General features: G+C 38.2%; 1 protein-coding gene across 8 annotated transcripts in view; it reads right to left on the reverse strand.

Moving 5' to 3' along the window:
- MAATS1 (MYCBP associated and testis expressed 1) overlaps window positions 1–26,883 on the reverse strand; it is a 94,243-nt gene that overhangs the window by 60,579 nt on the left and 6,781 nt on the right. For all 8 annotated transcript variants that reach the window (XR_004275429.1, XR_004275428.1, XM_032298966.1 and 5 more), the window contains 6 exons: window positions 26,404–26,460; window positions 19,569–19,750; window positions 11,243–11,420; window positions 7,071–7,228; window positions 4,709–4,891; window positions 3,659–3,801 (listed from right to left, as the gene is read on the reverse strand). Coding sequence is in view for 6 of the 8 variants with exons in the window: in XM_032298966.1 (XP_032154857.1) it covers window positions 3,659–3,801; window positions 4,709–4,891; window positions 7,071–7,228; window positions 11,243–11,420; window positions 19,569–19,750; window positions 26,404–26,460 (901 nt within the window). In the remaining 2 variants the exon portion in view is untranslated. The remainder of the gene's footprint in view (window positions 1–3,658; window positions 3,802–4,708; window positions 4,892–7,070; window positions 7,229–11,242; window positions 11,421–19,568; window positions 19,751–26,403; window positions 26,461–26,883) is intronic.

Below are 26,883 nucleotides of genomic sequence, written 5' to 3' on the forward strand. Positions count from 1 at the left end.
TCAAGCTACCAATGACCTTCTTCACAGAACTGGAAAAAAAAAAACATCTTAAACTTCATATGGAACCAAAAGAGAGCCCATATAGCCAAGTCAATTCTAAACAAAAAGAACAAAGCGGGAGGCATCAGGCTACCAGACTTCAAACTATACTACAAGGCTACAGTAATCAAAACAGCATGGTATTGGTACCAAAACAGAGATATAGACCAACGGAACAGAACAGGGGCCTCAGAGGCAACACAACATATCTACAACTATCTGATCTTTGACAAACCTGACAAAAACAAGCAATGGGGAAAGGAGTCCCTGTTTAATAAATGGTGTTGGTAAAACTGGCTAGCCATGTGCAGAAAGCAGAAACTGGACCCCTTCCTGACACCTTACACTAAAATTAACCCCAGATGGATTAAAGACTTAAACATAAGACCTAACACCATAAAAACCCTAGAAGAAAATCTAGGCAAAACCATCCAGGACATAGGCGTAGGCAAGGACTTCATGACCAAAACACCAAAAGCATTGACAACAAAAGCCAAAATAGACAAATGGGACCTAATCAAACTCCACAGCTTCTGCACAGCAAAACAAACAGTCATTAGAGTGAATCGGCAACCAACAGAATGGGAAAAAATTTTTGCAATCTACCCATCTGACAAAGGCTGATATCCAGAATTTACTAAGAAGTAAAACAGATTTACAAGAAAAAAACAAACAAGCCTATTCAAAAGGGGCAAAGGATATGAACAGACACTTTACTAAAGAAGACATACATGAGGCCAACAAACATATGAAAAAATGCTCATCATCACTGGTCATCAGAGAAATGCAAATCAAAGCCACATTCAGATACCATCTCACGCCAGTTCGAATGACAATCATTAAAAAATCTAGAGACAACAGATGCTGGAGACGATGTGGAGAAATAGGAACACTTTTACACTGTCGGTGGGAGTGTATATTAGTTCAACCATTGTGGAAGACAGTGTGGCGATTCCTTAAGGACCTAGAAATAGAAATTCCATTTGACCCAGCAATCCCATTACTGGGTATATATCCAAAGGAACATAAATCGTTCTACTATAAGGACACATGCACACAAATGTTTATTGCAGTGCAGTTTACAATAGCAAAGACCTGGAACCAACCCAAATGCCCATCGATGATAGACTGGAGTGGGAAAATGTGGCACATATACACCATGGAATATTATGCAGCTATCAAAAACGATGAGTTCTGTCCTTTGTAGGGACATGGATGAACTTGGAAACCATCACTCTCAGCAAACTGACACAAGAGCAGAAAATCAAACACCGCATGTTCTCACTCATAGGCAGGTGTTGAACAATGAGAACACATGGACACAGGGAGGGGAGCACTACACACTGGGGTCTGTTGGGGGGAAACAGGGGAGGGACAGTGGGGTGTGGGGAGTTGGGGAGAGCTACCATGGGGAGAAACGCAGATATAGGTTAAGGGGAGGAAGGCAGCAAATCACACTGTCATGTGTGTACCTATGCAACTATCTTGCATGTTCTTCAAATGTACCCTCAAACCTACAATGCAATAAAAATAAAAAATAATAGGAATCCTTTGCCTTTTAGAAACCTCTTAACTAGTACACTCTGATATGATGTTTAATCCTGTTATGAATGCAGCGAAGTGGTTTTTATGCTTTCAAAAAGGGTGATTTACAGAGCAATTTACTTTTGCCAAAATGTTTATTTTTATTTGAAATGTATAGACTCTTTTATTATGAAATATAACACAGAAAAGAGCATAAAATAAATGTATAGCCTTACGAATTATAGTAATTCATAATCATCACCTAGGCTGAAAAACTCAATGAACATTGTCAGTGTTCCAGTAGCTCTCTGCTTGTTCCTTTTCTTTTAACATTATAATATGTAAGTATGCAAACAAGAACACTATAATTTTGTTTCTTTTTGAAGTTTAAATAAATAAATAGAATCACACATTCAAAAAAAGAAAAAGAAAAAGAGTTCAGGCATAAATAAACACTATTGTAAATGAAAAAAGTAGACATGAATAATGAATAAGACAAAACAAATATAAAAAAGATTATTAAAAAAATACCATCAACCATTATGTGCCAAAAAATTGAAAAGCTAGGAGAAATGTAATGTATAAAGAAAACGTAATTTACAAAAAATAATGCAGAAGAGTTCTGTAAGTTGTGAAGAAATTGAAGTAGTGGTTAAAATTTTTCCTATGAAGAAAACATTAGTCCCAGATAATTTTATATGCATATTCTACCAAATTGAAGGAACAGATCATCCCAATCCTATTTAAACTCTTCTCAAAAAAGAAAAAGGAAGGAATATTCTCCAGTTCATTTCAGGAGACCTGCATAATTATAACACCAACCCCATATATAGTCAAACTAAGAAAGAAAAACAAGAAGGCCATTTCACTCATGAATGTAGAAGCAAAAGCCTAATCAACATAAGAGTAAATCAAATCCAACAAGGTATTAAAAATAAGCTGTATGCTTTAACCAAGGCAGTTTCATCTCAGGTATGGATAGATTAATATTTGTAAACAATTACAAATGTTACTATAATAATTTTAAAAATAACATATATAAAAATTATGCAGTAGATACAAACATTTGATAAAATTCAGCATAAACACGATTAACTGCTTTAGTAAATTAAGAATAGAAGGGAACTTCCATAACCTAATAAAAAGAATCTATTAAAAAATCTTAATAGAAAGTAAGAGAATGATAAACATAGCATTTAGGATGGGTAAAAGGAGATGGGGGCATGGGGATGAGGTAGGAAAGAACCACCTCGATATATATGTAAATTACAGTCAAGGACCTGTTTTGAGAATGGGTTCCCATCAATTTTTATAAACTACTAAAATCAACTGAACAAACAAACATGCATGGACCAGTGATGAGAGTGTATCATAAACCAGTGGGCCTTAAGGTGTGGTTCCTGGACTAGCAACAGCAGCATCACTGTGAAACATCTTAAAAAACACAAATGCTCCAGCCCCACTTCAGACCCACCGAATCAGAAACTTTAGGGATGGGGTCCAGCTGCATGTGTTTTAACAAGTACTCCATAAGATTCTGATGCACAAGGAAGATCGAGGACCACCATCATAAACCATAGATTCTGTACACCTATAGTCCAGCAAAAGGTAAACGCCGGGTGATAGATGACGTGCTGTGGGTCTTGGGAAAGACCATCACACATTTTCCTTTAGAGTTTTAACTTGATGAGAAAGGAGTTGAACATGACTCTCTCTTCATATGTCCAAATCACATGAACACAAAAGGGAGAAAATCGGGCCTATTACAACTATTAACATCGATAACAATTCCGAATACTAGAAGCTTGCCGTACCTTAGTATAGTGTCAAATTTTATACAGAGATCCAACTGAAAACACTTTCAGAAAGTAATATGATGTCTGCAAATGGGGAAAATAATCTCCAGGAAGTTTCCTGAAGTGTGAAATGAGGGGAAATACACATTGGTTCAGCACAGCAATGGGCAACCTCAGAAAAGTGCAGAGCAGAGAATGTAGCTTTGTTTGACCCACTGGACACTGCTGCAATTTTTGAAGTGTAGCATTTATCTGCAAAAGCCACATTGGAAGTCATTGTCTCCAGATAATGATTATACCTTATGAATCTCTGCCAACTCATAGTCCAACCTTGCTGCTCTCTTCAGAAAACCGGCTTTGGTGGTAATGATTTTAGGTTTTGGAGCTCTGATTCGGGGTTGTGTCACAAAATCTGGGAGACATGACTCAAGTTCGACTAATCCTATGGGAAGGAAGTACATGTTTTTAGTATCCAATGCTTACGTTTATTATTTTTAAAGTATATTGCTAACTTTTGTAGCTGTTTGCCAAGCAGTTTCATTAGAATTGTTGAGAGGGTGTATCTCATATAACAGAATGAAGTGTCCTTGAAATGTGATAGCACATTTCTGTATAATTAACTCATGTTCTCAGTGACTTAGACTGTACAATGAGAAATGCATTCTAAAATGAAAACATCACCCTACGAAAAAGTAGCAATTCCACAATAATAATCAACAAAAACTTAATGATTCTATGATATCTGGTCCAACCCTTCTAAAGTAGATGTTCACCAATTTATTACATTCTGCTCTGGAGATGGCCAGCCACAGCTACAAGTTCAGCAGTGTAACCAGCAACTCATGATCTTGGCCATGTGATACTTCAACTTGTCAAGTGAAATTAGATAACTAAATAAGCCTCTTTTGAATTTCGGAAGAGGTATACCCCTTTCCATGAATTTATTCCCTGGTTCTCCATCCTCTTGCCCACTATTTTTTGACATTTCTTTGTAAATGATTGATTTCATTAAACATATTTCCTTTTTGCTTCATAAACCAAATATAAAACTTTTCTCTATTTCATTGTTAAATAACTTTATTAGTGACATTAAACATTTTTTAACATTTAGTGGCTAACTGAATTTACTCCTTGCTGAACTGTTCTGTAGCGTATTCATTTATTTGTGTCTTAGTAGTTTTTATTTGTTTGTATGAACTCACATTAATAATGTTAAACCTGTTCATCACTATTTATTGCAAGTGTTTTTTTTGCTTAGTTTTTAATCTAAATTTCTACATTTTATATATTTGATCATATTTCTGAGATAACCTTCTTATATTGGATTTCTAATTATGTAAGTTGCTTACCTTCATAGGTGTTGAGATAGCAATTTTTTACTACAAAGTCCTCTGAGTTGTTGTCTGGGAAACACCCAAGACGAGACAGAGGTCCATAGACCTGTGATGCATAATCAGAATAGTCCTTGATGATATTTCTTCTCTCCAGCTTCCCTTCTATATTCTTTCCCTTTCCTACAAGTTTTCTGATTGCTGAAATAAAACATACCTCCATGACTATCTCCAAAATATTGTTCTGAATTAAACAAATGCAGAAGAGTAAACTGATTCTAGTGTTATTCAGAGAAGCTATTGAAATGAATGAATTTCATGATGACTCATGACAGCCAGAATGTAACACTAAAAACAGAGGTCTGCCATCTGTGTGGCCCAGATTGTCATGAGACAGGCAGGAATGACAGAAGCAGAATCAGCTAGTGTCCTCAATCGGTACTCCTCAGAAATCTTTTATAACTGCATTTCAAGCTCCAGGCCAAGAAGAGGTATTCAGTAAAAGTTTGTTAAATGAGTAAAACTCAAAGCATCTGGAAAATACATGTTCAGTGGAGAACTAGGGAATTATTCTCCCCTACAATAATCAAAAGCAAAGACTACAGGTTCATCTTGGTTAACACCAAAATAAACCAGAGAATGTCCCAGCTTATAGCTTTCTGAATTGTTTGGCAGTCAGAGAGAAAAGGCTTCACTGTGCACAATAGGAGTATACTCATCTGAAGAGTGATGCTCCCTGCCTCCCATGCTCCTTTTCTTTCAAATCCCATCACAGACACAAGCCCTTTTGGCGGCTTTACACTGTAAACTTTCAATGGGGTATAAATCTTATCACAAGATCATGATGTCATGCTGCAAGAGGGGCCTGTGTACCACTGCTGTCTTGGGGATGTAGCTTGGGGATGTTTGATCCTCAGCACTTCTGGGTGTGACTTCGGTTTTAGAATTAAGTAAAAATGATTTAAATTTTATTATTCACCTATAAAAATTAGTCAGATCTATCATAAGTTATTCCAAGTACTGAAAAAAAATGTTGAGCATATCTAAATAAATACCTAGCAGTTAAATGCTCTTTTCTCACATCAAGAAAAAGTTAAAATTTAAGTTCAGCCGGGCATGGCGGCTCACACCTGTAATCCCAGCACTTTGGGAGGCTGAGGTGGGTGGATCACGAGGTCAAGAGATCGAGACCATCCTGGCCAACGTGGTGAAACGCTGTCTCTACTAAAAATACAAAAATTAGCCAGGCGTTGTGGCATGCAGCTGTGGTCACGGCTGCGTGGGAGGCTGAGGTGAAGAATCGCTTGAACCCAGGAGGCAGAGGTTGCAGTGAGCCGAGATTACACCACTGTGCTCCAGCCTGACGACAGAGCGAGATTGTCTAAAAAAAATAATAATAATTTAAAAAATTAAGTTCACTAAACATAATTTTAAGCAATAATTTATTTTTGTGATTATTTTATTTTTGTTGGAAAAATAAGTTTTGAATGATTTTTAAAAATGTGATTACATTGTGAATGAGTACATATATAGTCTGCACATGTAATTGAAACAATTTATTTATTTCAAGACAAGGTCTCTGTCACCCAGGCTGGAGTGCAGTGATGCAATCATATCTCATTGTAGCCTTGAGCTCCTGGAGTCAAGCAATCCTCCCACCTCAGCCTCCAAGTAGCTACAACTACAGATGTGTACATCTGGCTATGTTGAAAAAAAGTTTCTAAAGATGGAGTCTCACTATGTTGCTCAGACTGGATTTGAACTTCTAGCTAATTTAAGCAATCCTCCCACTTCAGCCTCCCAAAGTGCTGGGATTACAGGCATGAGGTACCTCTCCTGACCTTAAATTTTTAAAGTAGAAATTTAACTTGAATCTTTAATTCAGTCATTCTTAATAAAAATAATAAACGATATACTTACTCTTTCCATGTATAAAGTACAGATATACATATAGTTCATAAACATATATATCTGTGGTATTAAAATTTCTTGTAGAGGGGTGATTAGAAAAAGGGATGTCTGAAATGTCTCCTTTAAGAGCAATAATGAAGAAAGGGTAAGAAACCGGGGTCTTTATCCAGGGTGGTGGACCATGAATATGGGGAACCCAACACCTATCCCACCACACACGCATACAGACACACACACACATCCATTATCTCAATAACTTGACTACCTGTTAGGACACCGTCACTTGATTTGCTTAGTGAGGGATTTTCCTCCAGTCTTCTACCTTTAAGAAATAACTCATCTCTCAGCCCTTACCTATGCGATTCCCAGAACCATAACAGAATTATAACATAGTTAAGTCAGGTTTGGTCAAAGATCCAAAGCAAAGCCCACTTTTCCACTGACTTCGTTGTTCATACTACACCATTACTTGATATATGTGTGTGCTGAATTTTTGCCATTTTTGCCTCTTTTGCCTCCTGCAGTTTTGACCACCGGGCATTCAGGTGCTTCATATTCACTTCATTCTGATTCTCGTCACGCTTCCTCAACAGCTCTTTTAGAACTTCCAGACGAATCTCCTGCAGTCTTCAAGTAAATTACAAAACATAAAGAAGCATATGGCATCTCAGAGGGCAAGGAAATGGCTGCCACAGACAGGCTCTTCTCTGTGGGCTGGTATCATGTTCATGTATTGTCAAAAGACCACTCTGGCAAAAGCATGACAGATGAAGTGGGGGCGTGGGGGAGACAACTCAATAGAGACTCACTATATAATAGGAATATACATGGGTGTCGTTCTCAAGGATGAAGAAGAGTATGCCAGGCAGATGGGGTAAAAGAAGGGCTTTCTAGACAGATGGGCCTAAAGGAACAGCAAGAGGTTTGTGCACAGTGCCAGGTCGAGTGGTATTCCTGGAAGGTTACGTAATAGGAGGAGTGAGGAGGAAATGCGGTTCTGGCATGCTCTCCTAAGGAGTGAGGTGAAAATGCAGTGCCTGGCATATAATAGGTACTCAACAAATTTTTGTTTCCTTTCCCCTTATCTTCAACTTGTTCTCCTTGGGCTACCTTGCTCATGTGCATCCAACAATGCAATGCAGATGACTTTGCAATCTGTACCTCCAGCTTAGATCTTTCTTTTTCTTTCTTTTTTTCTCTTTCTCCCTCCCTCCCTTCTTCCTTCTTTCCCTCCTTCTCTTTCTTTTTTCTCTTTCTCCCTCCCTCCCTCCCTTCCTTCTTTCCCTCCTTCTCTTTCTTTCTTTTTTCTCTTTCTCCCTCCCTCCCTCCCTTCCTTCCCTTCCCTTTTTTCCCTCCCTCCCTCCCTCCTTTCTTATTTCCTTCCTCTCTCTCTCTCTCTCTTTCTTTTGAGACAGAGTCTTGCTCTGTTGCCCAGGCTGGAGTGCAGTGGCCTGATCTCAGGTCACTGCAGCCTCCACCTCCTGGGTTCAAGCGATTTTCATGCCTCAGCTTTCCAAGTAGCTGGGAACACAGGTGCCTGCCACCATGTCTGGCTAACTTTTGTATTTTTAGTGTAGATGGAGTTTCACCACATTGACCAGGCTTGTCTTGAACTCCTGGCGTCAAGTGATCCCACCTTGGCTTGCCAAAGTTCTGGGATTACAGGCGTGAACCACTGCGCCCAGCTCAGCTTAGATATTTCTGAACCAGAATTTCCATCTATTTGAATCTCCAACTGTCCCTTGATAATTAAAAAAACAGAAATCTTACTCACTTGTTCCCCCAGACGTCTGCCCCTCTTACACCTTCTTTCCACTGCTAAGGATTGCTCCTCAGAAATACTTCTTTTATTCCCTAGCTCATGTTTTGATCATCTCACTCCTAACATGGACTCCTTGCTGCTAGTCTCTCCTCTTTCCAATCTTTTTTCTACCCAGCTGTCAAGGTTTTCCTTCCTAAAACAGAGATTTTAATATACATTTTACTCCTACTTAGAAATTCATACCTGAATTTATTCACTTACTCATTTGTCAAATATTAAGTGCCCACCATATGCCAGGCAGGAACAATGATGTACAAGATAAAACGCCTTCTCTCAAGAAGCAGTGTTCTGGTGAATGGGCATGTGAACCGACACCTCCAGCACAAGGAGATACATACCAGGCTAGAAGAATGAAAAGTCTTTGTGGGAGAAGAAAGAATAGGGCAGGGAGAAAAGAGGGAGAAGGTGGGAAAAGCTTTCCTTAGAGGAGCTGTTAACTCAGGATTGAGATTTGCCAGATTGACAAGGGAAAAGCAGGGCCTCAGCAGAGACTGGAGGTAGAGCAAGATGTCACACTGGCAGCATTTCTCGGAGTGAATGTGCTTGAGGGGCAAGAGTGTAGTGACAAATGAGCATGGAGAAATAGGCATTTTAAAAACTAAGCCACACACCCCCAGCCACCTTTCTCTCTAGAGTTAGAAATGCTAGGTTTAATTTTCCATGTCACCACTGACCTTAATCTCTTTAATGATAAAGTGGAGATAATAATAGTACCCTCTTCATGAGGTTGTTGTGAGCATTAAGTGAGTTAATGCATATACAGTGCTCGAACAGTAGTCTCAAATTTAAGAGTGCAAGCAGCACAATCGGAGGGCAGTTTCTGACACAGATTGCTGACAATCTCTGATTCATAGGTCCTGAGACGGGTCCTGAGACGGGGCCTGATCATCTGCATTTCTATCAAGTTCCAAGGTAATGTTGGTGCTGCTAGTCTGTGGACCACACTTTGAGAACTGTATGCTTAGAACATCATCTGGCACATAGTAAGCCCTCTATAAATGTTCCATGCTCTATAGATGTCTTCTTCTTCATCTGATGTCATTGGTAGAGCTCCTTTTAGTCCACCAATTATCATCATCATCATATTATTGACAGAGCTTATAGTTCACTCATCATCTGATATTGACAGAGCTCCTTATAGTCCACTAATCATCATCATCAACACATCATCATCATCAATTTGATATTATTGACAGAGCTCCTTAGAGTTCACTGGGGCAGGAAGGGGCAGGGAGATGGGCAAAGACATGGTGCCAAAGATCTCAGACCAACAGCCCTCAGGCATTGTTCTACCTGATAGCTTCTGATATTATTGTCTGATATCACTATCTGCCTGATGGCTTCTCAGTCACCCTTCAAAATCCAGCTCAGAAGATACCTCCTCTCAGCAGTTTTCTTTCTCAAATCGCCCACCTTAAATAGAACTAACTATTCTCTCACCTAGATTCCCCAAGCACTTCAGGTACAGAATAGCACATCACCTGATAGGCACAGCCTGAGAGCGGTTGGTGTAAGATCTTTTGTCCCATCTTTGCTCACCTTCCCTGCCCTCCTGCCCCAGTGGACCATAAGGACCTCTGTCAGGAAGAGCAGTTTCCTATACATCCCTATTTTCTTAACTCGTAGCACAAGGCCTAGCATGTAGAAGGGACTCAAAATACATGTATGAAAATTGCCCTCAGTTTAACAAATGTACTCACTTTCTCAGGTGACATCTTCACTCTGGCCCTCTGGACATTTTCAATAGTTTTAATGCCTTTTGAAAAGACACATATCTTTCCAAAACATAATAATAAATTTAAATTTCTGCCAACAGGATTGGGTATTTGACACCTACTTTGCCCCAAACACTATTTTTTAAATTAAATTGCAAGCTTTTATCAAAACATCACAAAGCCTAGATTCAGACTTAATCTGAAGGTGTTGCAAAACAATTAACATATTCCAAATTTAGCACCAACCTGAGTCTCTAACTCTTTGGGTCCCTCTCTTGTGTGTAAGGGTCTTTGGCAGCATTTCTCTGAGCAATAAAGTGCATCAGCACAGCCTGGCACAAAGGACAGCCTCAGCAAACGCACTTCCTTTGTTCTTGCTAGAGAGTTATAATTTTTTGGTTCTCATCATCTCTTACCATTTCCACATATCAGCAACAACTCCATTACTGGAAATACATCAGTTGAAATGATTGAAAACCCAACCACAAGTACCTCAGCATATTGCTATTTATGTATATTGTTATAGAAACTCAACTCTTAATGGAATAATTCCATAATTTGTCTTTTAAGTAGGAAATGCCCCCATCAGCTCTAGCCAGAATGCAAGGCATCCTGACTGTGAATCCAGTGTCGGGAGCAGAAAGGTAAGAGCTAGGACTAGTGCCAAGGCTGTTTGGGGGGCTATGAAGAAAGCCCAGGCACCGGGATAGTGGCACTGGGAATGAACATGAAGGGACAGTTTAAAAGGTGCTTTGCAGAAATTAGTGGGATTCTGTGACAGTTAAAATAGGTACTGAAGAGCAAAAAGAGGAGAAGAATCAGAGAAGCCCTTCAGGAGTTGTTCAAACCTGGGTCCCATGCTGAGCTTCTTCACACACAGAGAGGGCATTCTACATTTTTATGTTATTGGAGAGAAAATTATAGAGAGCTTCTGGACCACATCAGAAGCATGTGACTGCTCCTGAAAGAACTGGAAGCCCAATTTCCTATCTCTATAGGTTGAGGAAGCTTTTCAACCTATTTGGGAGAATGCTTTGCAGACATAAAGCATTAATATTACTCCCACCAGTGCAGGAACAGTTGTCTAGGTGATAGAGAACCTACTTTTCAATCTCCTGCTCTCTGAAGGCCCACTCCTTCCTCTCCATTTCATTCATCATCTTCCTCCTCTTCTCATACTGGAAGGTGTCACTCAGAGGGGGAAGGGTGGCTTCCCAAGCACGCTTCTCACGGGCTCTTTCTATCATCTCCACCTCGGCTTGTCCTGCTGGGAGACCCCGACCTGCAGAATGAAGCAGTACAGCTTAGGAACAAGTGGGCCACCCACACACCCCCCAGTATGTAATTTACTCCCTGTCGGTTATGACAGGATAACATGACGTTAGGGAACACCCTCTAGATGTGCCTCACAGCTTGTGTTATCTGTGCCCCACTGCCTCTTGTTAGTAATTGAGCCAAAAAACATTTTAATTGCATGTAAGATGCTGGAATGTATTTGAAGAATATTAAGTGACTGCTGAATAATCACACCTTGGAACACTCTGTAATAAACAAATTTATATTCTGAAATACAAGGAAATTTCAAAGTCCTGAGATGGGAAAAATATGGAGTAGAAAATTTGTTGGATAAATATATATTTGAGTCAAGGTCTCACTCTGTTACCCAGGCTGGAGTTCACTGTGGCCTTGACCTACCAGGCACAAATACCCCACCTCAGCCTCGCAAGTAGCTGGGACTACTGGCATGTGCCACCACACTTGGCTAATTTATTTCTATTTTTTGTAGAGAAAAGGTTTCATCACGTTGCCCAAGCTGGCCTTAAACTCCTGGGTTCAAGCAATCCTCCCACCTTAGCCTCTCGAAGTGTTGGAATTACAGGCATGAGCCACTTGGCCAGATACTTTTTAAAAAAATCATAGAAAATTAAGACACTAATCACTAGCTGAGAATTCACCATATTTGGGTTTTGTCCCCCACAGTGAATGTACAGTTTAGGGCTATCTCTCACCTCCAACTTTAAGCATTCAAAGACACAGTACCCATAGGTCAGGCAGGAGGGTAGGGCCACTGGATACGTCTCCTGACCAGCTCCGAGAGCCTGGCTGAGACCTAAACCTACGTATGCCTCCCTGGACCAAGTTTTGAGGATGCCAGCACATTTAGGTGCCTAGCACCTCTAAATGTGGCCTTGCAAAAGCAGCTAAAGGAAAGGGAGGCTGGAACAATTTTCCTGTTTGATCACCGAATCACAATAAGCCAACTTTTTATTTTCATTCAAACACATAATTATATATAAAAATTCAAGGACATAAGTAACAAGTCATATTTTCTACCACATACAGGAGGCCATGCCTAAGATTTTTGCCTTATTTCAGATCTTTTGTAATGTTTATGCTTTTAAAAAGCAAATAAGTAATATATAATTACACTGTCTCTTGTTTTTAAAATTAGGGTATTATAGAGAAGGCTAAAATTCTGTACTCTGCTTCCTCATTTGGATTACCTTCCCAGAGGCAGTCACAATGACCCATTTAGTGAGGAGTAATACTACCAGTTCATCTTTTTACTTTTATAGCTATATAAAGAAGTAAATAAAACTGTATACAAAACGCCGTATGTATGTACCAACATATTATTTTGTGGGTCTTGTGTGGTATTTTCTTTAGTAATTTTAAAAATAACTATGAAAATCATACCATATATATGCAGACTTAACAACAGTACACTTTTTGTCATATATACTTTACATTTTGTAATAAAAGAAATTAAAACATTATAATTAAAGCCGATGTTCCTTTTAACTACCACATCGAGCCCTATTCCCTTCTCCCATTTTCCAAAGTAAACAGAAAAATAAATTGTGGTTTTTCATTCAATCTTGACATTTTATATACAAATTTATGTGTCTATGAATTATAATAATAATAAAACCTAACATTACTTAAACACTTTTATTATGCCAAACACTTTTCTAATCCATTTAATCCTGAACAAATCCCTATCACATAAATACAATTATGCCTGTTTTACAAATGAAAAGACTGAAGGGCTACAAGGTTAAGTAACTTGCACAAGGCTGCAGGTGTAAATCAGAAGGTGCACATGGCAGTGTGAACGTTGCATTTTTGTGCACTATACTATACTTCCTCTCTAGTAAAAACAAATAGGAACCAAAAATGAATTATATAGAACACAGTACTGATGTTTAGTTAACATTTACATACACGGTATTGTACTGTAGGTATTCATTCTGCAACTTGCTTTTTTTTTACTCTATTTTGTTTTGGAAGCCTAGCTGTATTGATATATACAGATTTAGTTTCCTTCTTCCACTGTCAGGCTTTATTACAATTTAAGCTATCTTCTCAAATGACATTTAGATTGCTTTTAATTTTTTGATTGTACATAATGTTGCAGCAAACATCCTTGTACTGGTCTCATTGTACCATATGTGAGTTTCTCTAGGATTCTTAGAAGTAGAAATGCTAAAGTCTAGCAGCTACATCATAAAATATGAACATTTTTAATTCTGGATATTGCTTAATTTACCCTCAGAAGTATATTTTTGCTGCTGCCTTCTGAGATCCCCTGATGGTTCCTCTCCCATGGTGCATGCTTCACTTCCTCCCACATTGCATCTGCCCAATCTCAGCTGCTTTTTGCAGTCCTTACAAATATTTAGTAGTTCATGAATTATATATATTTTTAGTTTTACTGAAAATGGAGTTTGTGGGAGTATTGTTGTTCTTGCTTTTGTGTGATTTCTGGGAAGAGAAGACGAAAAGTGCTAATTTACCCAGGCATAGTTATATTGAGAGTGGGGATCTGGATTAGAAATACTTGAAGGTATAAATTACTCAGGGGAGAAGTCTTATCTATTCAAGCATGAGTTTTCCCATTGATAAACATGTTCTGTCTCTCTTTTCATCAAATCTTTTTTTACATGCTTAAAGAATAATTTATGATTTTCACCATAAATCCCTTGCACATGTTTTTATTAAGTGATTTCCTAGGCACTTTGTTATTCATTGCTATAGTGCATGTAATTTTTTTCAGCCAAGTGCCATGGCTCACCTGTAATCCCAGCACTTTTGGAGGCTGAGACAGGAGGATTTCTAAATCCAAGAACCAGAGACCAGCCTGGGCAACATAGTGAAACCCCACCTCCACAAAAAATATATATATATATTTTAAAAATTAGCCTGGCATGGTGGTGTGGGCCTGTGGCCTTAGTTACTTGGGAGGGTAGGGTAAGAGGATCACTTAAGCCTTAAGGTTTGAGGCTGCAGTGAGCTATGATCACACCACTGTACCCCAGCCCCAAGAGTAGCTGGGACATACACCACCATGCCCAGCGAATTTCTTTGTATTTTTAGTAGAGACAGGGTTTTACCATGTTGGCCAGGCTGGTCGAAAACTCCCAACCTCAGGTAAATAATTTTTCTTTTCTTTCCTTTTTCTTTCTTCTTCTTTCTTCCTCTTCCTCCTCCTCCAAGAGGGTCTCACTCTGTTGCCCAGGTGGAAGTACAGTGGCATGATCACAGTTCACTTTACATTATAACCTTGAATCCTTGGGCTCCAGCAATCTTCCTGTTTCAGCCTCCTGAGTAGCTAGGACCACAGGTGAGTACCACCACACTCAGCTAATTTTTCTTTTGTAGAGAGGGAGTCTCACAATGTTGTCCAAGCTGATCTCAAACTCCTGGCCTCAATCAATCCTCCTGCCTTGGCCTCCCAAAGTGCTAGGATTACAGGTGTGAGCCACTGCACCTGGCCTCAACAATTTTTAGTTGGATATTGCTCTCATATAGGAAAGCAATTGATCTATGTTGATTTCTTGTTGAACTCTCTTTTTAGTTCTGATAATTTGATTTTCTAAGTGAGCACATGTGTGCAAATAAGGATAGTTTTGCTGCTTCTTTCTAATCATCATGCCTCCATTTTTCTCTTATCTTGCTGCACTGACTCAGTGTTCTTCAACCAGGGTGCTATTGCCATATTGGGCAGATAACTATTTGTTGTATGAAAATCCCCCATGCAGTACAGGATGTTTAGTATCCACACCAGCCTATCCGCTATATCCTGTCCCATGAGCTAAATGCCAGAAGCACTTCCTAATCATTATTACATAGAAAAAATGCCGCCCGTACTCCCAAAGGTTCCTGAGAGGAGGGATCATAGCCAAACTTGATAAACTCTGGGCTAGGATCTTCTCTATGTGGTTCAATAGTGGTGATAATGAGCATTATCAATGTCTTTTTCTTTTAGGGTAAAGCTAAAGTTTCAACTTTAGTATGATGTTTATTACAGACTATGGTATATACTCCTTAAGTCTCTAAAGTTTCCTTCTGCTCCCAGTTTATTCAGAGTATATATCATAAATGAGCATTGCATGTTATAAAATACTTTTTTCTGCATCCAGAGAGGCATTTTTCTTATGTTTTCCATTAAAATGGTAAATTATATAAATAGCTTTCTAATATTGCAACAAACTTGAATTTCCCTGATTAACTCCATTTGGTTATAAGTCACTCTTTTAAAAATGCAGCAAGATTGCTAGTATCTTATCTGGAATTTTTGCATATTTCTTCATATATGAGATTGGCCTGTAAGTTTCCTTACTAGGATAGTTGGCCCTTCATATCCATGGGTTCTACCATCTGTAGATTTGACCAATTGCAGGTTGAAAATATTTTTTTAAAAATTGCATCTGTTCTGATCATGTACAGACTTTTCTTTTCTTGTCATTATTCCCTAAACAATACAGTATAATAACTATTTACGTAGAATTTACATTGCATTAGGAATTGTAAGGAATCTAGAGATGGTTTAAATATATGGGAGGATGAGTGTAAGTTATATCCAAATACTATGCCATTTATTAATCTTTATTAGAAAATTACTTATGGCCCTAAAGACTATTTCTTTTGCCTTTTAAAAGATCTATCTTGTCAATTATTTATTTTAACTTTATTATTCCTTTTACATGTGAAGACTGAATATGTTTAAAATGTAAAGCGCTTGGAACAGTTCTTGGCATATCATAAGCACTTAATCTTATCCCCTCAGTACTTAACAGTGTCATCTTTTTCACTGTGTCATTATTTTTCCCTTATTTTTACGTAAACTTTTTATGAATGTATAGCATACATAAACAAAAACAAACATCCCATATAATCAGCACCCAGATTAAGGAATAGAATATTACCAGAAACCTAGAATGCCCATGATACTCCCCAGTCTCTACCTGCCCAAGGATAGCTACCATCCTCATTCCTAATGCGTTAATTTAGTTTTGATTGGTTTTAAGTTTTATGTAAATGAAATCACAGTTTAGGTGCTCTTCTTTATCTTCTTTTGTTCAGCATTACATATGCGATTATATACACATCTACAATCACCCTTGTAACTACATGTAGTTGTACTTCATTCTCATTATTATATAGCATTCCATTATGTGAATATACTATATTTTATTCATCCATTCTATGGTTGATGGACATTTGAGCTGTTTTCAGTTTGGAATTATTATAAATAATGCTGATGTGAGTTTTCTTGTACATGTCTTTTTGTGAACACACTTATGCATTTCTGTTAGTAGAATACTGTGCTTTTTTTTTGGTGTATAGCTAGGTATGAAATTGCTGGATTGTAGGTATGAATACATTACATAAATAAATTTACTTAATGCTTACAATATCCTATGAGATAGTTATTCTTCTTATGTATGAAAATGTCTTTATTTCACCTTTCCTCCTCAATAATAGTTTGGCTGGTGAAAGAATTCTAGGTTTGCAATCATTTTCCCATAGAACCTTAAAGGTAATACTACAAAATATCAATCATTTTTTCCTTTGTAGGTAATCTGAGTTACCTTTTTAATATTTTTTTCACTTTTTTTTTCTTTTGTTAGTAGGTATGAAATTTTAAAGGACCATCCTGGTTGGTACTCAGTGGAATTTTTCAGTGTGAAGGCTAATATCTTTCTTTAGTTCTGGTGAGTTCTCAGCCATTATCTTTTCTTGCATTGCTTCTCTACCATTTTCCCTGTACTCATGTCCTAGCCCTCACAGCTCTCCCTTTTCTTTTATCTTGTTCTACCACTATATGTTGCATTCTGGTATATGCGTTAATTTAATCTGCCATTTCATTAATTTGCTCTTCAGCTCTGTCTATTTTAATATTGAGTTCATTTTATTTCGAACTTTAGAGGTTTCCTCCCCCTTGACTCCAGGTGGTTCTTTTTCATGACTCCCATTCTTGTTTTGGTCTTGCTATTTCCCCCTTATTCCTCTGAGAATATAGTAATCACTTCCTAAGTCCTTTTCAGATTGCTCAATTTTGTTTACTCAGAAATTGATTCTTCCATTTCCTTTATTTTTTGTGGGTCACTCCTGGTGTTTCTGTTCCTTGGGTGCTTTAGGGTTCACGAGTGGAGATCACCTACAGGTTTCTCTCATAAGGACTCTGGTCAGTAAGCAGCCTTGACCTACAAGAGGGGCTCCTACCTAACCTCATTCTTTAGAGCCCTGCTCATGACCACCGGGTGAGGAGTCCAGGCCCCCATTCCCTCCTGGAGCTATCTCCACGCTTGTACAAATGGCCCTGAGCCTGCTTCCAAAGTCTCCATGGGCCTCTTCACAAGATTCAGATTCCTGAAGGCATAATATATGCTGCTGTTTGTTTACCCTTAAGCCCAAGGTGGGGCCAAATGGCAGCTGTTCGTAGGATGTGTGAAGAGAGTTTGGGAAGAAGAGCTGGGTAATCACGGGCATGCATGACAGGCCCTCAGATGTAGAGCAGAGCCATGGTGGGGAAAGCAAACAGCAGGCCGCAGTAGGCTCTCGCCTTGCTGCCACATTACAGCATGGAATCCTAGGAGTCTAAGAATTCCAATTTAAACTTGTCCTTTTAACTTGTTATAAAGATGTTTGTGGGGGGAAAAAAAGTATTTTACTTAACAGATATTAGCTTGATTAATAATTTTAAAATATCCATATGCATGGTATGTGGGCCTCCCTTAGAGTCCTGGGCCCCACAGATGGTAGGATTAGGCCTGGCTCATAGAGGCTTTTATTGACACTTCAACCTCAGTTCTGCTTATGACAGTGTACCAGATTAGGTTTTTTGGCCTAGTGAAGCATTTCTGAGCCTCTGCCTGGCTCTTGTCCTTCTGCAGTTTATTGCCAAGTCCCTACCACACCAAGAGGTAAAGTCCAAGGCCACAGGCAGGAATGCCTGACTCCCCTCTGGCTATAATCTTCATTGGGCAGGCACCAGGCTTCAGCGGCACCTGTGTGCAGGAGAAAGACACTGGCCCCTCCAGTTCAGACAGGTGCCTTGGACCTGGTTCCCTGCCATTCACAGCTCCTGCTCACCACCAAAGGTCCCCAGCTACTTCCTTTCTTTAGGAAAAAGTCTCCATTTCTACATTATGAATATTTTCTTTCTTGCTTTTAAGTGTGGCTATATGTTTATTAATTTTTTTCCTGTACTTTTTATGCCTTCAGAGCAGAACAGGAAGGTTTCAGCAAATTTTTAATTTGCCTTCTAGGCCTGAAAGTAGAGCCTCTGCTTTAAAGTATGGGTGTTGAGAGTGTGTAATCTGGATTCATAAGTGAGCCAAGGAACAAGAGTCAAAACTAGAGCCCAGATATGAACATCTTCTTTGCCTGGGGCGCAGATTTGGTCACAGCTATCCATTACAATGGGAGGTGGGGGGGAAGTAATCTCATTTAAAAATCATTACAGTGTACCAGCTATCTCTATGCCCTTGGAGGAGTTAGTTAACCTCTTTGGTTCTCAGTTTCCCGATATTAATACAGCTGAGTCACATAAGCTAATTTCTAATAATTTCTAAAGGTACTTTCACTTATTAATTTACAGGTTCACATAATATAGGCCTAGATGAGATTTTATTACATTCCAAGAGTTAATTTCTGAGGCTAAAAGATATTTAGTATTTCAGAGATAGTATCTAAATCATTTAATAAAGTTTATAAGGGAGCTTTGATAAATTAAGATATTTTGGCAAATTAAGATAATATTACATATGAATGTGCATTCAGTATTACACACTCAAAAAAAGCTTATGTGTAAAGAAATATGATTGGTCAATGAAAAGGAGGTGATTCACTAGAAGAGAGAAATGAGAGGACATAGGTTACGAGTAGTCAGCAAAGAACTGCAATATTAAGCTGAAATATTCAGCTTCACAAATAGAGCACAATAAAACTACTTACAATACAAAGATAGTATCTCTATTTGACCAGAAGTATCAGAAAAATTATGAGTCTATGAAGTTACTGTACTAAGACACTTTCTATAGCAATACTGTAAACCACAACTGCCTGTACATGGGCCATTTCAAAAGCATGCATGATTATCAGCACTGTCATCTGCCAATAGTCAGGAGATTTACCAACTCACCCCAAGTAAGAGTAGCCAGGGTCAAGAGCTCAGGGATTGAGTCCTGGTATACTACATATTCTGGAGAGTATGGATCTGTTTGAACGTCAGCATCCCGATAATCAGTCTGAGTGCCCACGGTAGACTTTGAAGGGATGGATAGGCGCTTAGTAGAAGTAGGAAGAAAAGTATATGGTTCTGCCCTAAAAGGGAAAAATTAGTTTAAAAATTGAAACCTGTTATGATCACTTAAAATATTACATAATTAAGTAGAAATAAATCTTGGAAGCTTTGTCAAGTCCATCCCTCCTTTAAATGTTGACAGGTAAAAAGTTATGAATCCATTATAACCAGGATTATGCCCCCAAATCTCGAGAGAATTGCCTTGTTATTCTCACCTCTGCCAAGAAACTGAGTGGGTTTAAGTACCATGGTTGGCTCAAAGTGCCTATTTATATGTGTATCACTGGGCAAGGTTGTAGAATAGAGCTATTCTAGAATGCTGTGCAGTACTTCTGGACCTATTTAGAATTACTACATTCTCTGGTTTCTTTCTTCTCTGTTTTAGTTAGACACTCAATCTCTGTTTCCCTCCAGAAATACAGGATCAGAGAAAAGAGAAGAGATGCTTTCTGTGGAAAGAAAGAAAGAGAAAAAGGAAGAACGGAAGGAATGAAGGCAGGCAAGCAAACAGGCAGACAGGCTCTATCTGAATAAATGATTCAATAATTAATGGGGGGAGTCACCTTGTTATTAACATGTGGAAAAGTTACCTTGCCTCTTGCACAAAAATTAATTCCAGATCTTTAAAAAAATTAATGTAAAAATAAGACTATAAAAGTACTAACAGAAAACATAAGTCAATATTTATATCATCTTTGAGTGAAGGTCTTTTTAAGCCTGGCTGAAAAGCCAGAAACTATAAAAGGAGATGATTAATAGAATTGAGGGTTAAGTTTCAACTTCTATGCCTCAAAATATCACAAACAAATTTAAAAGGTGAATGGCAAACTAAGAAATAGGTTTTGCAACATATATGATATAATAAAAAGTTTAAATAGCCCTTCTATATAAAAAGCTCTTATAATTCAATTAGGCAATTAAATACCCCATGGAAAAATGAGTAAAGGAGAATTCACAAAACAAAAAGTAAAACTTTTTTAAATTTTTTCTATTTTTTTTTTTTTTTTTTTAAATAGAGATGGGGTTTCACCACTTTGGTCAGGCTGGTCTTGAACTCCCGACCTCAGGTGATCCGCCCGCCTTGGCCTCCAAAGTGTTTGGATTACAGGCGTGAGCCACCACGCCCGGCCCAAAAAGTAAAACTTCTAACAAACACATAAGAAGATAATGAAGATAACTAGTAATGAAAGAAAAGTAAATTAAAACAGCAAGATACTATTTGATGCTATTTTATCACATAAGCAAAGATTTAAAAGATTGAAAGTACCTAGCATTGATTATGTTGTGATGAAATAGGCATTCTCATAAACTGTTGATAGAAATACAAATAGGTACACCTAACTGACAAGTAATTTATCAATATATACCAAACCCTTAAGATACCCTTTGGTCCAGCATTTTTATTCCTAGCAATTTACTCTAGAAAATAACTGGACAGGTGTACAAAGATATATATGCAAACATGTTCATAAAGTTTCACTTATAAGAGTGAAAAATGAGAAACTTAAATAATCACATCAATACAAGAATTGTTTTAAAAAATGGCACACCCATAATTGAACTTACGCAGCTATTCAAAGTAATAATGTAATCTATACTTGTGAGCATTCAAAAATGTCCATGATTCATTGTAAAGTAGAAAAAAATGACACTATTAAGTGGTATGCATAGGATTCCATTTTTACATTTTAAAACTGTATTTTGTGCATAGAAAAATGCCTATATATATATAACAAAATAATAGTAATTATTTCTAGATAGAATTATACAGATAATTTTTTCATCTTTATACTTTTCTGAATCTTCTTTTTTAACATGTACATGCATTGCCTCTAGAATAAGAGTTAAACCAATATAGCCACTTTGACTTAAAAGACAACATTTTTTTTTCAAATTGGTAGAAGAATTGGTTAAATTATATAAATAACTAAAGATGAAGGCAAAAATGGAGAGAGATTTCCATTTTGAAAAACAGAGGCAATGGTAAATGCATATATACAAGCACAGCAAATACATACACCAAAGATACTTTAAAAAAAGGGCCGGGTGTGGTGGCTTACACCTGTAATCCCAGCACTTTGGGAGGCTGAGGAGGGTAGACCACGAGGTCAGGAGTTTGAGACCAGCCTGGCCAACATGGTGAAACCCCATCTTTACTAAAGATACAACAAATTAGCCGGGTGTAGAGGCACGCTACTGTAATACCAGCTACTCAGGAGGCTGAAGCAAGAGAATTGCCTGAACCCAGGAGGTAGAGGTTGCAGTGAGCTGAGATCACACGACTGCACTCCAGCCTAGGCTACAGGGCGAGACTCCATTTCAAACAAACAAACAAACAAACAAACAAACACCAACAACAAAAAAAACCATTTCAAGCAGTTAGAAAGAAACACTTATTTGGAAGTTCAACCTGTAATGGAGTAAGTACTTTAAATAGTTTAAAAAATATATTATTATACTTTAAGTTCTGGGGTACATGTGCAGAACGTGCAGGTTTGTTACACAGGTTTACATGTGCCATGGTGGTTTGCTGCATCCATCACCCCATCATCTACGTTAGGTATTTCTCCTAATGCTATCCCTCCCCTATCACACCATGTCCTCCTATCCCTCCCCTAGCTCCCCCACCCCCCAACAGGCCCCAGTGTGTTATATCCCCTCCCCGTGTCCATGTGTTCTCATTGTTCAACACCCACTTATGAGTGAGAAGATGTGGTGTTTGGTTTTCTGTTCTTGTGTCAGTTTGCTGAGAATGATGGTTTCTAGCTTCATCCATGTACCTGCAAAGGAAATGAACTCATCCTTTTTTATGGCCACATAATATTCCATGGTAGGAATTTTCTTTATCTAGTCTGTCATTGATGGGCACTTGAGTTAGTTCCAAGTCTTTCCTATTGTGAACAGTGCCACAATAAACATATGTGTGCATGTGTCTTTATAATAAGAATGGTTTATAATCCTTTGGGTATATACCCAGTAATGGGATTGCTCGGTCAAATGATATTTCTAGTTCTAGATCCTCAAGGAATCGCCACACTGTTTTCTACAATGGTTGAAAGAATTTATGCTCCCACCAACAGTGTAAAAATGTTCCTAGTTCTCCACATCCTCTCCAGCATCTGTTGTCTCCTGATTTTTTAATGATCACCATTCTAACTGGTGTGAGATGGTATCTCAATGTGGTTTTGATTTGCATATTTCTCTAATGACCAGTGATGATCAGCTTTTTTCATGTTTTTTGGCCACATAAATGTCTTCTTTTGAGAAATGTCTGTTCATATCCTTTGCTCACTTTTTAATGGGGTTGTTTTTTTCTTGTAAATTTGTTTAAGTTCTTTGTAGATTCTGGATATTTTTGTTTTGTTTTGTTTGAAATGGAGTCTCATTCTGCCACCCAGGCTAGAGTGCAGTGGCACGATCTCGGCTCACTGCAACCTCCGCCTCCCAGGCTTAAGTGATTGTCCTGCCTCAGCCTCCAAAGTAGCTGGATTATAGGTGCCCACTATTTTTGTATCTTTAGTAGAGACAGGGTCTCAACATGTTGGCCAGGCTGGTCTCAAACTCCCAACCTCAAGTGATCTGCCCAACTTGGCCTTCCAAAGTGCCAGGATTACAGGCATGAGCCACCGCGCCCAGCCTTTAGTTTTTTATGCTGCGCTGTAACTGCTTTTGAAATCACTTTCCAGTAGTTGCTATAAATTTCTAACATGTAGACAGTATATGGCTTCTTATGTTTTTGGTAGAAATTATTCTACTATAAAATTCTAGTTGAGGAAATAAATTCAAATCCATTTTATGTCATCCTAAGTTACATGAAATTTTATTATATTAGTGCACCATTATCCTGAATCAAGAGAATAAATTATTTTTTTCTCAAATTAAATAATCACACATTTGAACCATCTGATCAAATGTGCTTTATGATAAGGCCTAATAAACTCTTCCGATGTAGGTTTCCGGCTTTGTATCTTTCCAGGTAAGTCAGAGAATAGAATGCAAAAGAGGAAAGCTACTTTGAACTCTTCCAGTAACTTAATACATGGTTTCTTAACTAATTTCTTAATTTTTCCAACCTATTTTTCCCCATTTCAGTTGGGTTTAGGGGAAAGTACAATATCAATAACAAAGAGCAATGAGCCCTTTCCCACCTCCTCCCCAACCTCAAACAGGGCCCAAACCCAGAAAGGCCCCACACCTGCTCCTTGTTGGCCTGACCCCTGCTGTGTCCTGGCTCCTGTCCTCAGGCTCACCTGTTCTGGCTTTGGTACTCTTAACGGCAGCAAGGGCTGCTTTATTTGTTCTATCCAGCCCCTTCTCCTTGACCACTGCCCAGGCACCAGGCACATGCACTGTCTGCCATAACTACAGTCTTCTAGATTTTCTCTCCGAGCCTCAACAGAACTGTACAGAGAGGGGGCTTCACAAACCTAGCAAATCCTGTTCTACTATGAACTTTATTGAATGTTTTAAAAGTATCAACTTTTTATTCTCTTTGCAAAGATGCTTATGTAGAATCCAAAGGAAAGACTCCAGCAGCTAGCCATGAAAAGGGTATAGCTAGAGAAGGCCAGCCAGTTCCAAGACAATTCTAACCCCGATAATACAAGGTGGCATTATACTCACTGCTCATAAACTCAAACATACTGGAATTCCAGAGTTCATCTCACTCAGGAATAATGATGCATTCTTTAAAAAGTTATAAGAGAGATAGAGAGTAGCTACAATATCAAATGTCATGGTTTAACTTTGGATGGAATCTTTATTCCTTCTGTCACGGTTATTAAGGGAGGAGTGGGGGAAGTCACGGTTTTCATCACTGTAGGCCTCTGAACTCCCTATAATTAGTTTAACCACTTTTAGGCTGAGGCAATTATGACCTCCAAAGCAGGTGACCCAGTGAGCCTGATTTTAAATAATTACCAGATGGATCTTTAGGGATCTACATAGCTCATAGCTCCCCTTTTGCTCATACAAAACATTTCATAGAATATAAGTCTATAGCTGTTTCTGGATAAACTGGTACCCTATGAAGTTGGGGAGAGCAGGGAATCTGTTCTCCACCTCTATAAAGAGCCAAAGGCATCCACACAAGTCTTAAAAAGTCAAGGTGAAGTAGGATCACAACTAGCATTTATCTTGAGGATTACAGACATTTAATAACACATGTCCTATGGATAAGATTATATATATTATTAGAGATAACTATAGTCTTTAAATGCATGCTTGAAAACCCAGCCCTGAATAAATTTGTATTCAGAAATATGAGACCTTAAAAAAGGTTTCTATTCCTGATAATTTCATGAATACCATGGACTTCTTTCTCTTATAGAAATATTAAGTTATATTAACAGGGGAAAGAGTGTAGCAAAAATTAAATTTTTAAAAGAATACTCTACCCAATCTGTCATCTTATCCTAAAACTAGAGACTGGAGAAATACACATTTGTCTCAGATTCAGCCCTTGTCCCTTACCTCTCTCTTACCTTGGTTCACTCCACTGTGGGGCAGAAACCACGTTTCATTTATCTCTGTATACCACATTGTCTGTGTATATTAGATTATTGCCTGTGGTTATTGTTATAAAATTGTAGCATTCAAAAAATATTATATGACTGATTTGCTTATTTGATAAAATGTTGAAGAATTGTCATCAAATAAGTGTTTCAGAGAAGCAAAATAAGATATTTAAAGCACTTTTCAACTTTTTTTTTTTTTTTTTTTGAGACGAAGTCTTTATGTTGCCCAAGTTGGAGTGCAGTGGCGTGATCTCAGTTGACTGCAACCTCTGCTTCCCAGGTTCAAGTGATTATCCTGCTTAAGCCTCCTGAATTGCAGAGATTACAGGCACATGCCACCACGTTCAGCTAATTTTTGTATTTTTAGTAGAGACAGGGTTTCACCATGTTGGTTAGGCTGGTCTTGAACACCTGACCCCATGTTCTACCCACTTTGGCCTTTTTCAGCTTTTTCTTTTTTTTTTTTTAAACACACAACTGCTACAGTTTGAATGTGTGTCTGCGTGTTCTCCAAAATTCATGTTTAAACTAATCTCCATTGCAGTAGTATTAAGAGGTGAGGCCTTTGGGGGAAGTAATTAAGTCATGAGGTCTTCACCCTCGTCAATAGATTCGTGCCTTATAAAAGGACTGGAGAGAACTAGCATATGTCCTTTTTGCCCTTCCACATTCCACCATGTGAGGACATAGTATTGCTTTTTCTGCCATGTGAGGACACAGCAAGAAGCCCCTCATAAGACACTGGCTGCTGGCACTTTGCTCTTGGACTGCCCAGCCTTCAGAACTTCAAGAAATAAATTTATTTTATTTATATCACCCAATCTGATGTTTTGTTATAGAAGCACAATGGACAACAACACTAAGAAATACATTTTATGTCATAATCCATCATATACATATAAACATACACAAATATTTTTCTGAAACAAAAGTTATAAACAAAAACCAACTTATCCTCCATATACCTGATGCTTTGGTTATTTTCTATTCTGTTTCATGTTTTATAATGCTTCTCATGACCCACTAGAAGATTTCATACCTTCCAATGGTTTGTGATCCACAATATGAAAAATAGTGAGAGATCTACCTTCTCAGAGCAAATATGGAAGCAAACAATAAATAAACTGAAAAAGAGTTTTTAAATAATGGTTACTTACTTGGATACAGCATAAACAACATTGAATGGCATCTGCTGAAAAAATGGAAGAAAAGGCCTGGGAGGAAAAGGAAAACATAAATGTGTGGGACTTTTGCAATGAATACACTCTAAGCTTTCTTCCAACTCTCATATTTGTCCCTTAAAAATCAATGAGCTTAAATATTCCATATATTAGTTTTACTAAAACTTTTGAATATACAAAATCACTGGGGGATGGGGAGGTTCATATCTAAAATGCAAATTCCCAGGTCTGGCCCACGAGATTCAGTACATACAGGGTAGGGCCAATGAAGGTGCCTTCTTAATAAACACTCCAGTACTTTCTCTTCAGACAGTAAACAAGCCACACTTGAAGAGGCCACACTTTAATCCCTGTACTTGGGCTTCAGCTGGCCATTAGTTCCCAGCAACTTCTCAAGTTCTTGAGACATTCTGAAATTCACGATGATTTAATCTAAAGCTTCCTCCTAAGAGCTAA

Source organism: Sapajus apella, unplaced genomic scaffold (assembly GCF_009761245.1).
Source record: "Sapajus apella isolate SASKATOON/1434 unplaced genomic scaffold, GSC_monkey_1.0 scaffold40, whole genome shotgun sequence".
In the NCBI taxonomy this organism is placed as follows: domain Eukaryota; kingdom Metazoa; phylum Chordata; class Mammalia; order Primates; family Cebidae; genus Sapajus; species Sapajus apella.